Genomic DNA, 13,937 nt, shown 5'->3' with positions numbered 1-13,937 from the left:
ACATTTATTGACTTAATCTAATCCATAATATTTCCTTACCTGCCTTTTCGTGTTGGGTCGGAGCCACATCCCTCTTTTATTCTTGATCTTGGTAATTTGTGGTTTTTTCCCTCTACTTGTCTAGATCTGTGCAATTTTTGGATCCTTTCACAGAATACCTTTTGGTTTTGTTGATTGTTTCTATCCTTGGCCTGTCTCGTAGTTCATTAGTCCTTGAACTTACAACCTCTCTCTCTGTTGTCTCTGTCCTTCACTTCCTTTGTGTTTAGTTTGCTGGCTTCTTAGGTGCACCTTTAAGACACTGATTTTTTTCTTTCCCTTTTTTAACATAAGAATCTGAAGCTATAATTTCCTTTGAGCACTGCTCTAGCTGTGTCCACCGCCTTTGTTTCCTGGTGTTTTCATTACTGTCTAGTTCTCTCTTGTTTATGGTAGAAGGGGTGGTCTGTACCGGTCACCCTGTCGGAGCGGTGAGGGAAGGCTTTGTACTGGTTAGTTATTAAAATGCGCAGCTGGGAAGTGGCCATCTCCAGATACCCCTGTGGCCCTGGCTGCCTCGCCTTGACTGGCGGTTCTCCTTCCTGTGTTCCTGCCACCACGTCTTGGGTGTGCTTTTTGGCATCCTCTTGTTGGCAGAGGGCCTTGGCCGAGTGGTGCCTGGGGAGGTGCCAGGTAGGTAAGGAGACCTCATTTGCCCTGATCCTGCATAGCCTCTCTATTCCCCAGGGAGACAGGGAGGATTCTGACACGGCACGGCACAGGCAGCAGCTGACAGTTGTCTCTGGACGTGGCTTCTGTGTTCTGGTACCCGAGGCTCCGTGAAGCTGTGGCATGAGAATGAGAGGGCCGTGCGGCTCATTCCCTGCCCAATGGAGTCAGGAGGAGTGCACAGGGCAGTGGCGGCAGAGGCGCGTGTGGGGCCCTTGGCTCTCCCAGGGGAGGTGGCCTCAGGCGCGTGCTGGGGGCACTTGCCACCACTCCTGCCACATCCTAACCATCCAGGCAGCTGTTGCTGGCTGTTGGAAGCCCCGGGCTTGGCTGCCTGCACCCGTCTGTCATGGCTGCAGAGGTAACAGCGGTGCAGAGGCACTGAGGCAGGGATGCGTCGGGCATGTTTGAGAACAGTGGGGAGACTGTGAGACGGGGCGGAGTGAGCATGGGGCACCATTGGGAGGTGAGGTCAGAGATGCAGAGTGAGGCCTGGAACGCCCTTGGGAGGACTCTGGCTTTGACCAGAATGACACGTGGGTCATTGGAGAGCTCTGGGGTTTGGAGTGACATGATCTGGCCTTTCCTGTAACAGGCTTGCTGCAGCTGTGGTATATGATGGAGTGTGATGCAGCCTAGAGTAGGGGCGAGGAGGCCGGGCTGTAGCCCTGGTGTGGGGTGGCGAGCCGGAGCCGTGGGGTGAGAGACGCGCCAGCATTGGATTAACTTCCCAGTGTCACACCGGTTGTTTGCTGCTGGGATGTGCCAGTGGGCTGCATTGAAGGAGGAGAGGACAAAGATGGAAGCCCCAGGTTTTTGGCTCAAGGGGCTGGACAGACAGAGGTGCCGGGAGCTATGCTGGGGGCAGGGGAGGAGTTAGTTTGGGCATGTGGAGTTGAGATGCCCGCTGGATGTCCAGGTGGAGATGTCAAGGGGGCCATTGGATAGGCCAGTCTGGAGTCCGGCCCAGGTGGGGATGTGACTGGGGGACTGTGGCACACGGTTGGATTTAGCCCTCAAGGCTGCATGAGACCACCGAAGAGGTGAGTGTGGGGAGCAGAATTGGTGGGGCAGGGCCTGAGCTCCGGCTCAGGTGTGTGGAGGTCAGGGAGGCCAGGGGCCAGCAAGGCCTCTTGAGCAGGATGGCCCTGAGCTGGGGGGCGTCGGGAGGGCGAACTGCAAGCCACAGAAGGAGGGAGGTGTGGGGGCCACGGCAGGGAGGTGCGGGGGGCCATGGGGATATGTGTGGGCCATGGGGGGAGGTGCATCAAGGAGAACAGAGGGCTCAGTGGCATCAGTGACCTTGTGAGCTAATCCTGAGGAGAAAGACCACATACCTCCTGCTGTTTTCCAGTAGTGTCTTAGCAACCTCCAAGGGAAGGGTCCCCTTCACATACTGCTGTCTTTAGCCCACACCCTCTCAGGCTGGTGTAGGGTCTCCTTTCTGTCCCACTCTCGTCCCCCTTCCTGCACGGGTGACTGTCCCCCTCTCTTTGTATGCCGCATGCTCTGTGTGGCCCAAGGGCCACTGTCAGGGACCTGGGGCTCCCCAGTGCCTGCCAGGGTGCCCACTTATCAGATAGTGCCTGGCTCTCAGGATCTTCCCACGTGTCCATCCTGGGGCCAGCACGGTGCCCCCCGCCCACTGCTGCTGTCAGGGGGCCTGCAGAGAGCAGAGGAGGGGCACCGGGCTGCAGCTTGAAGGGTCTGAAGGCTTCTCTGGTGTCTGCCGGGCCCAAAGCCAGGCCAGATCCCTTCCCTCACCCGCCTGGGTGTGTGTGCCCGCAAGAGGCCTGAGGGGAGGGTTTGCCCAGGTGTCACTGCGTCCAGAGGCGCAGTGGTCAGCCCCAAGCAGGCGAGGGGCTGGTCTTTCAGTTCCTTCCGTGTCACACTCAGAGTCGTAAACTGAGGGGCCGGGGAGACCTGGGCCCGGCCCCCCGTGTTGCTGGGTCTGGAGGTGGGGTCTCATCAGGCCGGCAGAGGCCGGCCAGGGGCCCAGGTTCCCCAGCTGTGGTTCCAGGGGTGTGTCTGTGGCCACCCTGCTCCCCGAGGATCCTGCAGTGCTGACCTCCAGGCCTTGCCAGAGGGGGTCCTGCCTGGCCTCCTTGGGGTGCGGCCCAGCCGCTACCCAGACAGAGCTTGTGTGCGGAGTGAGGGCCCTGGCCGTGGCTGACTCCAGGCTGGTGTGTCTGTGCGGCTGGCCCCTGCCCGGAGCTCACCGTGTCCTTCTCTCCCTCTTCTTACCCCTCTCACTCACTGTTCTGCCCCCTGTGTCCGTGTGTCTGTCTGTCTGTCCCTCTCCGGCCCCTCCCGTTTCCCTCCTCCTTTCTTCTCTGCCTCTTTCCTTCCTGCTGGTCCCTCTGCTCTGTCTCCGCGTGTGCCCTGCCCTCTCTGTGCTGTCCCCCTTCTGCTTCTCCCTGCCTCTCTGTGATCTTGCCCCCATCCTGGGCCCTGCTTCTGCTCTCTCTTGTCCTCCCCTTGGCCCCCGCTCCATCTGCACCTGCCCCCCTCAGGCACTCGGTGCAGCAGGAGACCAACAGCACAGTGGCCGCCAGCACCAGCGCCGTGAAGCAGATGTCAGAGCTCCTTCGGGGCTGCTCCCGGGTACGTTTCCTGGAGACTGGAGGGTGGGGTGGGGGGCGACCTGGCTGGGGGTGGGGGACGCGTGGCGGGAGGGGTGTGGGGGAAATGGACGTGCGACGATGCTCAGGCTGGCCTGGCCTGCGTGGCTGCACAGTCAGAACTCGACGTGTTGAGTCGTTCACGCAGCACCTGTTCCCTGGGCACCCACCATGTGCCAGGCGTGGTGTGGGTGCTGGGGGTCCCTGCCCTCCTGGCCGGGCTCCTCTGAGCGGAGATTAACATCCCCTTCCCTGTCATCCACCCAGCCACCTCCTCGTGCAACCTCCCTGTCACTGCAGTCACCTCCTCGCCAACCCCATCCTCACCAGACCACAAACGTTATCACGGTTCCCACCATACCCAGCGCCACAGCCCTCTTCACAGCCCTGACCCTCACCCCAGGCCCTCCCCCATCACCACAGGCCCTCCTCCATCGCTGTGGTCACTTCCTCCATTGGCCTGTCACATCCCTTCCCTTGCCAGGTCATCACACCCTCCCATCTTTGTTAGCCAAACCCTACCCTATTCCCCACAGGTTAGAGGGCACTTGTCATAAAACATTAAATACCATTAAACCCACAAATGTTGTAGAGCAGGAGTCCTTTTACATAAATCAAGTTGTATTTCTTGCCCGTTCATTTACGTATTATCGTGGCTGCTTTCGAACTACCATGGCAGACTTGAGTAGTTGCGACAGAGACTGGCCTGCAAATCCTAAAGTACTCAAGTCTGCCCTTTACAGAGCAAAGCTCTGACCCAGGTGTGGAAGATGCACTAACGTGGTGGTGGTGCAGTCTCCAGCTGGAGGCTGGTCAGCAATAGAACGGCTCGAGGTAGCGATACCGCTGCACCCTGGGCGAGCTGGCGAGACCGTGTGCCGAGTGAGGGGCCAGATGCAGAAGCGCGCGTGTGTGGTTCTGCTGATAGGAAACGCTGGGGAGAGGCAGGTCTGTGGGGACAGCACTGGACCAGTGGCTGCCTGGACTGGAGTAGGAACCGGGATTGGCTGCAGCAGGACACGGGGAGCTTTTTGGGGCGATGGAATTCTTCCCAGAGCAGCTGGTGGTGATGGTTGTACAGCTGAAAGTTATCCAATTGTACAATCAAAATGGATGAATTTTACTGAATAAAATTTAAATTAAACTTTAATAAAAAATGGTAGACCCAGCTCTAAAAGTTGAGGTACACTTTGGTCGAAAAAACACACTAAAAGAATGTCATAGGAACAGGAGTCAGTTGTCCCCAGACCAGGTGGACGGGGTGCCCCAAGTCAGACCGTGGATGGAAGCACGCGGAGCTTCGCTCTGAGCGGCTGGCGCTGCTTTGCTCACCATTCAGTAATCAGCCGTCGGGCGTCCTTCAGGACGGGAGATGGGCGGCTGGTGCTGAACTCTGGGGGACATCACGTGGCTCTCCATGTGAGGGGATCACGCACCACGGGGACCAGCGCCTGCAGCGGTGTTGTGGCCTTGGCGCTCAGTGTCGCCTCTGCATGTGTTGCTTTGTTCTTTATTCTTTTGCTCGTGCCCACCTTCATCCCGTCACTTATTTATTCGTTCATCCAAAATCACGTGAGGCGCTGTGCTGGGTCCCAGGTTACGATGAATTGCGATTCTGAGAGGTGTTTCCGTGGAGTCAGAGTAGAAGGTTGTTTCCTGTGAAGCTCATGACTCATTCAGTCCAGTTCAGTGGGCGTTTTCTCAGTGCCTGCTGTGTCTTCGACTTTGTGGAGTATAGACCCTTAGATAAGAGGCTGTCCTTTAAACTGTGGGACGAGGTCAAGGCCGTAACAGCCCCACCACCACCCCCCGGGCAGCAGAGGTTTCCCCCAGACCAGGTGCTGCACTGAATCTTTGCTTCCCCATCTCCTTCAGTCTTCCTGACTGCCACAGCTTGGTGTTCCTGCCCACTTTCTGTAGGGAAGGAAGCTGAGGATGGGAGAGTGGCCTGCCCGAGGCATCACAGCCGGGCAGGAGCTCCGGCTAGATTTGAACTCTGATCTTTGTGGGTCCAGAGCCCAAGTTCTCACCGCTGTGTGTGCCACGGGGGCCGGGGAGTCAGAGTGTGAGCTCCTGGGAGTTCAGAGGGATCACTGTTAGCCTAATATATCCTTCCTTCCTTCCATCCACCCGCCAGCCCCAGTCTGTCCGTCCTTCCATCCACTCACCCACGCACCCACCGACTTACCCACCCATCTACCCCCCATCCACCCATCTAAGAGCCCAACAAACATTTATTGAACATCTGCTCTGTGCCAGATGCTGGGAGAAGGATACAAATGAGATCCCCCTTCGAGGCTCTCCTGGTCTGGTAGGAGGACAGCTTGGCTGGGCCGGGCTGGCCTTGCTCACTGGTCTCGGGGAAGAAAAGCTGTGCTGATTCGTGGAGCTGAGGGACTGGAGAGCTGGAGATGTTTTGCTCAAAAGCACTAAAGAGCTCCCCAGGCTCTTAGCTCTGTCCTGGGGCACACATGTGGTGCCAGTTACAGGAGCCTCACCTGGATGCTAAGATGGGCTCCATGGAGCTGCAGCCACATGGGGGACCATTGGGTCCAGAGACCATTGAGTGCCTTTGAAAGGTGTGTGTTGGAAAGCTGGTCTCATTGAAGTGTGGCCAGCCTGCTAGCACACCTGTGGCTCTCTCTCGTCTGTGGGCTTGCATGGTGGTGCGTGGTGGTGGTGGAGGGGTGAGCACCACACCCAGGGGCCAAGTTCAGGTTGGAACTACACAGAAGCCCCCGGGGAGGGTGGGCTTAGTCTATGAGTTGAGAGTGGCCAGGACCCTCCTGGGAGATGATGGGGAGGTGCTGGGGTAGGAGGGACCAGGACCTCGTGTCTACGTCCTGGTCCATGGGCACTGGGTGCGGGTGTGCCTTTGTCTGTGCCAGTGCTGCATGCAGAAGATGAGGATTGGGGCTCCTGTTGGCCTGGTGGTGCTCACGGCAGACGAGAGCGGCAGTGCCAGGTCCCGGCACTTGCTCGTTCGTTCTCTTGTTTGACGGCATGTCTTGAGCACCAGCTCCGTGCCAGGTGGCATCCTGGGCACTGGGATGCGGTGGCGAACAAGGCAGACGAGGTCTCACTCCAGCGGGAGGATGGAGACCGTGAAGAGGGGAGGGAGGGCGCGAGGGCTGAGGTTTTGGGGGCAGGAGGGGTGGTTTGATGCCTGTGGTTCTGACGCTGGTGATGGGGTACAGCCTTGCATGTGATTAGGCACCTGGGCTCTGGGGTCAGAGGCCTGGCTTTAGGGTCTGGATCCACCACCTGTGTGGCCTTGAACAGGCCACCTGGAACTTGAGGCTGAGGTCTCCTGAGCTGTCAGATGGGGACCATAGCACTTCTCACTGAGTGGGCTGTTTGGGGACCGGAGAGGCATATCATGTTCGAGCAGCCTGGCTCCATGGTTGGTTTGAAGACGTGTGTGAGGCTGGGTGGTGATGGTGTCCGTGGACGCCAGCTGTGCCTGTGGAGCCTGTGCTGGTTTTTGAAGGGGTGAGGTGATGGCACTGGGGTGAAGGAGATGGGGATGAGCCCAGTGCTGATGGCAGCGGGGTGATGACGGCGGTGAGGCCTGTGGTGGATAGAGGAGGGGGCGTGGTGGAGGTGCCACCAGGAGGAACAGAGGTGCACAAGGAGTGTTGGGAACGGAAGCACCCCAGGGATGGAGGGGGCTGCGGGGGCAGGACAGTGCCTCTGCCGCCTGTTTCAGCCACGCTGTCTCTCTGCAGCAGGAGCGTCTTCAGCTGGACCGCCTGAAAACTCAGCTCTCAGACGCCATTCAGCGCTACGGAGTGGTGCAAAAGGTGAGCCGTGCCCAGGGAGAGTTGGCCAGCCAGCTGGGTGGGCCTCAGCCCCTTGAGCCCCGACTCTGGCTGTCTCGTCCCTGGGTTGGCCTGGGTTGGTCGTGTCCCCCAGAACAGAGGAAGGGCTGGCCTTGCAGACACTTGACAGTTGCCAGAATCCGGCTGCCATGGCCTCAGGGTGTGTGCAGTGAAGGGTGTTTACCTTCTGGTGCTGCTTACGAGTCGTCCTCACAGTGGCCTCCTGGGAGGTGGAAGAACAGGTGTCGCCCGTTCCCACAGGTGAGGAGACTGAGACCCAGAGGGCATAAGTGTATGGAAGGAGGCTATCCAGCAGACTGTCAGCAGAGCCCAGCCCAGCTTCCCGTGTTCCCAAGAGCCGGGACAGCTGCGTTCCCTCTGGGAGCTGAAGGTTTGCTTTGCTGTCAGTCTCTGTCTGGTACTTCACGTTTACCTGACTGTTCTTCTCTCCTCCCTGCCTTTTCTCTTCTTCCCACCTCCTCCTCTTGTGCTTTCTCCAACAGAAAATTGCGGAGAAGTCCAGAGCACTGCTTCCCACAGCACAGAGGGGTGGCAAACAGGTGGGTGCCGAGTGTTGACCAGGGTCAGTGGGCGTCGGGACGGCACAGGGTCCAGCGCCATTGGTGCTCCAGGGAAGAGCGGGGAGGATTGGGGACGGGACCTGTCTGAGGGGGTCTGCCTTGACAAATGACCTTTCAAAAAAGTGGTATTTTAGTCGTAGGTCTCTGGCACGGGCTTGACACGGGGCAAGCTCCCCAGTAATGATTGTCAGCAGTTCCTCTTCTGTGCAGGACTAACTGTCAGACCAGTCCTCCTGTATGAGCAGAAACTGATAGAAGATCTAGAAAAGAGGATAATTGGAGTCCTAAGTGGACAGCAGGGAGAGAGAATGGACAGAAACAATATTTGAAGAGGTAATGGTTGAGAATTTTCCAAAAATGTCCAAATACTTCAAGCCACAGATTGAAGAAGCTCTAGGATAAATCGGGTACATTTATCCTATTTCTTAAAAACCACCCTTAGTCACATCATAATGAAATATTGAAAACAAAGACAAAAATAACATCTTAAAAGCAGATTCAAGCTTGAGAGATGTCACATTATTTTAAAAGAATAATGAGACTGACACCTCACTCCTTAAAGGAAACAATGGAAGTCAGAAGACAGTGGAAAGACATCTTCAAAGAAAATAACCATGAACCTAGAGTTCTGCATCTGGGGAAGACATTTCTGTGAAGTGAATACATTTTTACAGAGCCAAAACTAAGAGAATTTATCATCAACAGAACTCTAAAAGTAGAAAAAGGAAGAGGATCTCAGACAGAAGCACAATAATGGGGGAAGGAGCGATGAGCACTGAGAACAATAAAATGTGGATGTGCCTGAATTCATGGTGACTGTCGAATAATCATAATGACTGTGGGGTTTGAGATGTGGGGCAAAGGAGAATACTTGGGTAACGTAGCACAGAGCACATGGGATTTAAATGCTGTTAAAGTGTTGTAATGTCCGTGCGTCACCAGGGAGGTGACAGGAATACTAAAGGTAGACTGTCATAAGCCAGGGATGTGTGTTGCCTTCTGTAGGTAGCACTAAAAGGACAATACAAGAATAGAAACTATAAAATAAGTTAATAGAGAGGAACATATGAAATAATAAAACAAAACTTGGTTAATTTAAAAGAGAGCAAAAAAAAGAAAAATCAACAAAAAACAGGAAAAATAGGAAACAAATTATAAGATGGTAGATTTATACCATTTATAATTATTTTAAATTAGAATGGACTGACCCCTCCAATTAAAAGGCACAGATTGTCAGACTTGGTTAAAAGAAAAAAACTATGTAGTGTTTAGGAGAGGCACACATTAAGTATAAATCCAGAAAAATGTTGAAAGTGAAAGGGTGGAAAAAAGATATGTTGTGCAACCACTAACCAAAAGAAAACTATTCAGCTATATTAATATCAGAATCAGTAGACTTCACATGAAGGAGTGTTGCTGGGGGTGAAGAGATGTGTTTCATAAGGATACAATGTCAATTCAAGTGGAAGATACAATTCTAAATTTATATGTACCTAATAATATAGCCTCAAAGTATATAAAGCAAAACTGACAGTAATAAAAGGAAAAGTAGTCAATCCACAATCGTAGTTGGAGATTTTGACACATCTCTCTAAATGACTGATAGACTGAAAAAAAAAATTTAGTAAGGATATAAAAGATTTACTCAATACTATTAATTAATACACTTGGACCTAATTGATATTTATGACACCATATCCAGCCACAGGACAATATATATTTCTTTCAGGTACACATAGTGCATGTGCTGGACTGTAAAGCAAGTCTCAACAGATTCCAAAAGGTTGGCGTAATACTGAGTATGTTCTCTAACTGGAGTGCACTTAAATTAGAATCTGATAACAAAAAGGAAATTGCCAAGGGTTGAGGATTTAAAGAATACAATTGGATGAAATAACCTATGGATCCAAGAAGAAATCACAGTCGAAATTAGAAATCATCTTGAACTGAACAAAAATGAAAATGAAAATAAGTCAAAACCTGTTGGATGCAGTTAAAGCAGTGCTTAGAGGGAAATTTATAGCTTTAAACACATTTATTAGAAAAGAAGAAAGCGTGAAAATCAATGATCTAATTCTTGATCTCAAGAAGCTGGAAAAACAACAAATAATTAAATCCAAAGAAAATATGAAGGAAAAAGCAGAAATCAATGAAATACAAAACACACGCACAGTAGACAAATTCAACAAAGCCAAAAGTTGCTTCTTTAGAAGGATTAATAAAATTGTTGAACCGTTACAAGATTAATCAAGATAACAGAGAGAAAATACAAATTACTAGTATTAGGAATGAAAATCAAAATATTACAGATCCTACAAATAAAAAAAAGTAATATGAAGATGTTATAAATAACTTTATGCCAATAAATTTGACAACTTAGATGAAATATAAGGTTTTTTAGACAAATGTAACTTAGCAAGATGTATAGAAAATCTAGAAAGCCCAATATTTATTAACGAAATGAAATCCATAATTAAAAAAACATCCCACCAAGAAAACTGCAGATCTAGATGGCTTTACTGGTAAATTCTTCCACATATTTGAGGACTAAATAATACCAACTTACACAAACTCTTACAGAGAATATAAAAAAAGGAAGACATCCCACCTTGCTGTATGAGGCCTCCAGGTTCTTACGAGGGCCTCACAAGGAGGAACATAACATGTTCTCTCCTGGGCACTCAAGCAAACTTCCTAACCCAAATATTAATAAGCTACAGCTAGCAATATGTAGAAAAGGCAATACATCGTCATAAAGTGGGCTTTATTCCAGAGATGCAAGGTTGGTTTACATTCAGAAATAACTGCTATAATTCACCACGTTAACAGAACAGGTAAGACAATCTACGTGACCATCTCAACAGATACATGAGTGTTTGATAAAATGCAGCGCCCATCAGGGGGGTGGTCAAGACTCGCAGCAAACTAGGAATGGATAGGAATGCCTTTGATCTGAGAAGAGTCTTCAAAAGCCCTACAGTTAGCGCCACACTTACTGTTGAGATGAGAATCTCTTCTCCTGAGAGTGAGGACGAGACACTGGGTCTGGTACTATTCCATTGTGCCAGAGTTTATCCAGTGCAGTGAGGCAAAAAAAAAGGAAGAAAAGGAAGAGATCACTTCACAGACAGCGTGATTGTGTAACTAGAGAACGTGGATGCATCTGCAGATAAATGTAGAATTAGTACTAAGTGAATGTCACAGGCTGACTGGCACTGGGTTGGTATACAGGAAAACATCGTGTGTGCTGGCAAAAGATGATTTGGAAGTGAAATTTAGAAAGTGGTACCATTTATAACAGCGTCAAAACTAGGAAGAAGCCTCTCTATATAGGAAACTACAAAGCATTACTGAGAAATTACAGAGGATCTAAATAACGGAGGGCATACCATGTTTATAGGGTGGAAAACTCAATACATAGAGATGTCAGTCTCACCAAATGGATCTGTGGATTCAGTACAATCCAAATAAAAATCCCAGCAGGTTTTGAGTGTGTGTGTGTGTGATGTGTGTGTAAATTGTCAAGCTGAGTCTAAAATATGTATGGAAATATAAAAGGCCCAAAATAGTGAAGACAGTTTTGAAGAAGAACAGAACTGGAGGATTTACAGTACCAGGTGTCAGAACACAGTATAAAGCTGTAGAAATTACAGGTGTGCTCTTTGTTGAAGGCTAGACAAACAGAGCAGGGGGAGCAGAATCGAATCTAGATGCAGACCCACCCACACGCTCGCCTGGCTTGTGCAAGGTGTCCTGCCGTGCAGTGGGAAATGGAAGATTAATTCTGGACTTGATACTGGATCAGTTGGATGTTTGAATTGGGAAAAAGGATCCTGCTGAGCAGATGGCAAGTCCCAGTCCAAACACTCCTGTCCATCCACTGTGTCTCAGTATCGGGGTTGCCGAGGAACACAGTGCAGTCAGTCACTGAGGGAACTACGCTTTACTCACCTAGAGAGAGACAACAAGATCAGCTGCCACAGTGGGCATGGTCCCCCGTGGCCAGCGGGTCCCTCCAGGCAGCTGACAGGGCCATTGACCTGCATGCACCCCCTTGTAATGCAGCAGAAGGACCTGGTCCCTTCCCCGCAGGGGACAGACGGAGCCGGGGGTTGGCTGGGTGCTGTATGATGCGCACGCTTTAGCAGAACAAAGGATCGTGCATAGAGTCTAAAACAAGGTGCGACATTCCCACACGAGGTGACGAGCCCAGCGCAGCCCTGAGGGCTCCATCTCTTGGTGAGGCAGTGCTCCAGGCCCACGGCCCGTCCTTATGTGGCTGAAGAGGCAGAAGACCGCATGCTCAAGACTGCCATTCCCAACAGATCCTTTACCCCAGCTCGCCCCTTGCACAAAACACCCCAGCTGCATCATAGACCTAAATGTCAAAGATAAGGCAATGCAGCTTCTGGAAGATACCATAGGAGGCTATCTTCACATCTTTATGGTAAGCAACCATTTCTTACACAGACAAGAAAGTACTATCTGTAAAGAAAAGATGGGTAAACTTGACTTTGTTAAAATCAATACACCCTTAAGAGTGAAGAGGCAACTCTCAGAAAGTGAGAGAGGGTGTTTGCACAACATGTGTCTTAAGAGGACTTATCTCCATCATATATAAAGATCTCTTACAAGTCAATGAGAAAAAGGCAGCGCAATTCTAAAACATGAAAGGGCAAAAGCGTTAGGCAGGCACGCCACAAGACGGACGTCCTAGCGGCTCGTGGGCACGTGAATGTGTGCTCAGTGCATGTCGGAGGGCCGAGTCAACCCACAGTGCTCTGTCACCACACACCTTATACTCAGCACAACAACTGAACAGAACAGGGCCACAGCCTGCCGCCGTCGGCCGACTCTGCACAGACTCCACCAGAGCTCACGTGCTGCGTCCGCAGCGGCAGAGAGGTGCTTCCCCAGCGCTGCTTCCACACGGCACAGGCAGAGAGCTGCCCCTGGCCCCCCTTCCTTTATTTAATTTGGGTGCGGGGGAGGGATCGCTGCAGTCATGCGGGTTCTGGCACTCTGGGCTTGACGAGCCTCCAGAAACTTCCATCAGCTCACAAATAGTCGTTTGGAGAAACCAGTGACCAGCCTGGGTTACTAACCAGAAGCTGTCTTTCTGAAGCGTGTGCCTGGTCACCCCTGACCCCTGCCCTCCCGCCAGGGTCGTGGATGTTCCTACGTGGATCCCAGAGTTGGAGTACGTGGGAAAGTGGCCCAGTTCCCAGAGCCCCTAAGAACCCTGGGCTCCCTTCTCCTCGCTGGCCCTGGGCGGGGCCGTGCTGACCCCACCGTGCGTCCTCCCCAAACACCCATGGGGCGTCACCTCTTCTCATGGGAAAGCATCACAGCCCCACTCTCCGCAGTCACGTGGGATTGTGGTCTCCTCCCTACTTGTCAGAGTGGGACCCAAACCCTTGGCCTTGGAGGGAGCAGAAAGCTGCCTTTGTTGGCCCTGCTCGAGCTGGAAACCCATCACACGGCTGTCCCTCCGTGCAGCCCCAGCGCCTTGCCAGCAAATCCCTAATCCTGGCTTTGGAGCTAAAGACCCAAATTGGGCCTTTGTGCAGAGAATAAAAGGGAGCTTTCTGATCCTTTCAGGAGAGGGGCCGTGGCGGGATCAGGCGTCTCAGCCGTTTCTTCCTCCCTTCTCTTATCATGAGCCACTCGGGGCTGGCGGCCCACTACCTGTGGGGGGAGAGCACACAGGGGGTCAGCAGCTGGCCCACGCTTACCCGTCTGCAGGGAGGGCCAGCATCCTTGGCTCTCAGCTTTTGGGGAGCTTCCACTGAAACCCCAAACTCCAAGGAAGGTGACGTCCCATCCTGTGGCACTTCCTACATCCAGCATATCTGATTTGTTCATTTACCTGGTCCATAGTGTTTACTGTATGGATATGCCATCGGTTTTCCAGGTTCTTCTCCTGTTGGCAGGGCTTTGCAGTTCCAAACACTGCCATGGTGAGCGCACCTGTGTTTCTGTCCCTGGGCGCACAGGGGAGGGCATCTCGGGTGGCTCTTACCACATGGGAAGCTTTTAGGAGCCCCACGCCAGGGTGCCCAGGCTGACGGAATCAGAGTGGAGTGCGGGACCGGGTGCCCCGTTCTAGAACAGACCGTGTTGGGAGGTGGTGGACATGCTGCTCTGCGGAGGCGCACACCCTCGGCATCCCACCCGCAGGCCGGGGCGTCCTGTGTCCCGAAACT

The 13,937-nt window shown here is 52.4% G+C and overlaps 1 protein-coding gene across 3 annotated transcripts in view; it reads left to right on the top strand.

The window, feature by feature from the left end:
* Positions 1-13,937, top strand: part of TSNARE1 (t-SNARE domain containing 1) — a 122,424-nt gene that overhangs the window by 78,994 nt on the left and 29,493 nt on the right. For all 3 annotated transcript variants that reach the window (XM_058565021.1, XM_058565019.1, XM_058565018.1), the window contains 3 exons: positions 3,222-3,312; positions 7,058-7,132; positions 7,654-7,710. In XM_058565021.1, coding sequence (XP_058421004.1) covers positions 3,222-3,312; positions 7,058-7,132; positions 7,654-7,710 — 223 coding nt within the window. The remainder of the gene's footprint in view (positions 1-3,221; positions 3,313-7,057; positions 7,133-7,653; positions 7,711-13,937) is intronic.

Source organism: Diceros bicornis, chromosome 21 (genome assembly GCF_020826845.1).
Source record: "Diceros bicornis minor isolate mBicDic1 chromosome 21, mDicBic1.mat.cur, whole genome shotgun sequence".
In the NCBI taxonomy this organism is placed as follows: domain Eukaryota; kingdom Metazoa; phylum Chordata; class Mammalia; order Perissodactyla; family Rhinocerotidae; genus Diceros; species Diceros bicornis.
Note: the sequence above shows the minus strand (reverse complement) of the source record. Positions and strands in the feature narration are given on the sequence as shown.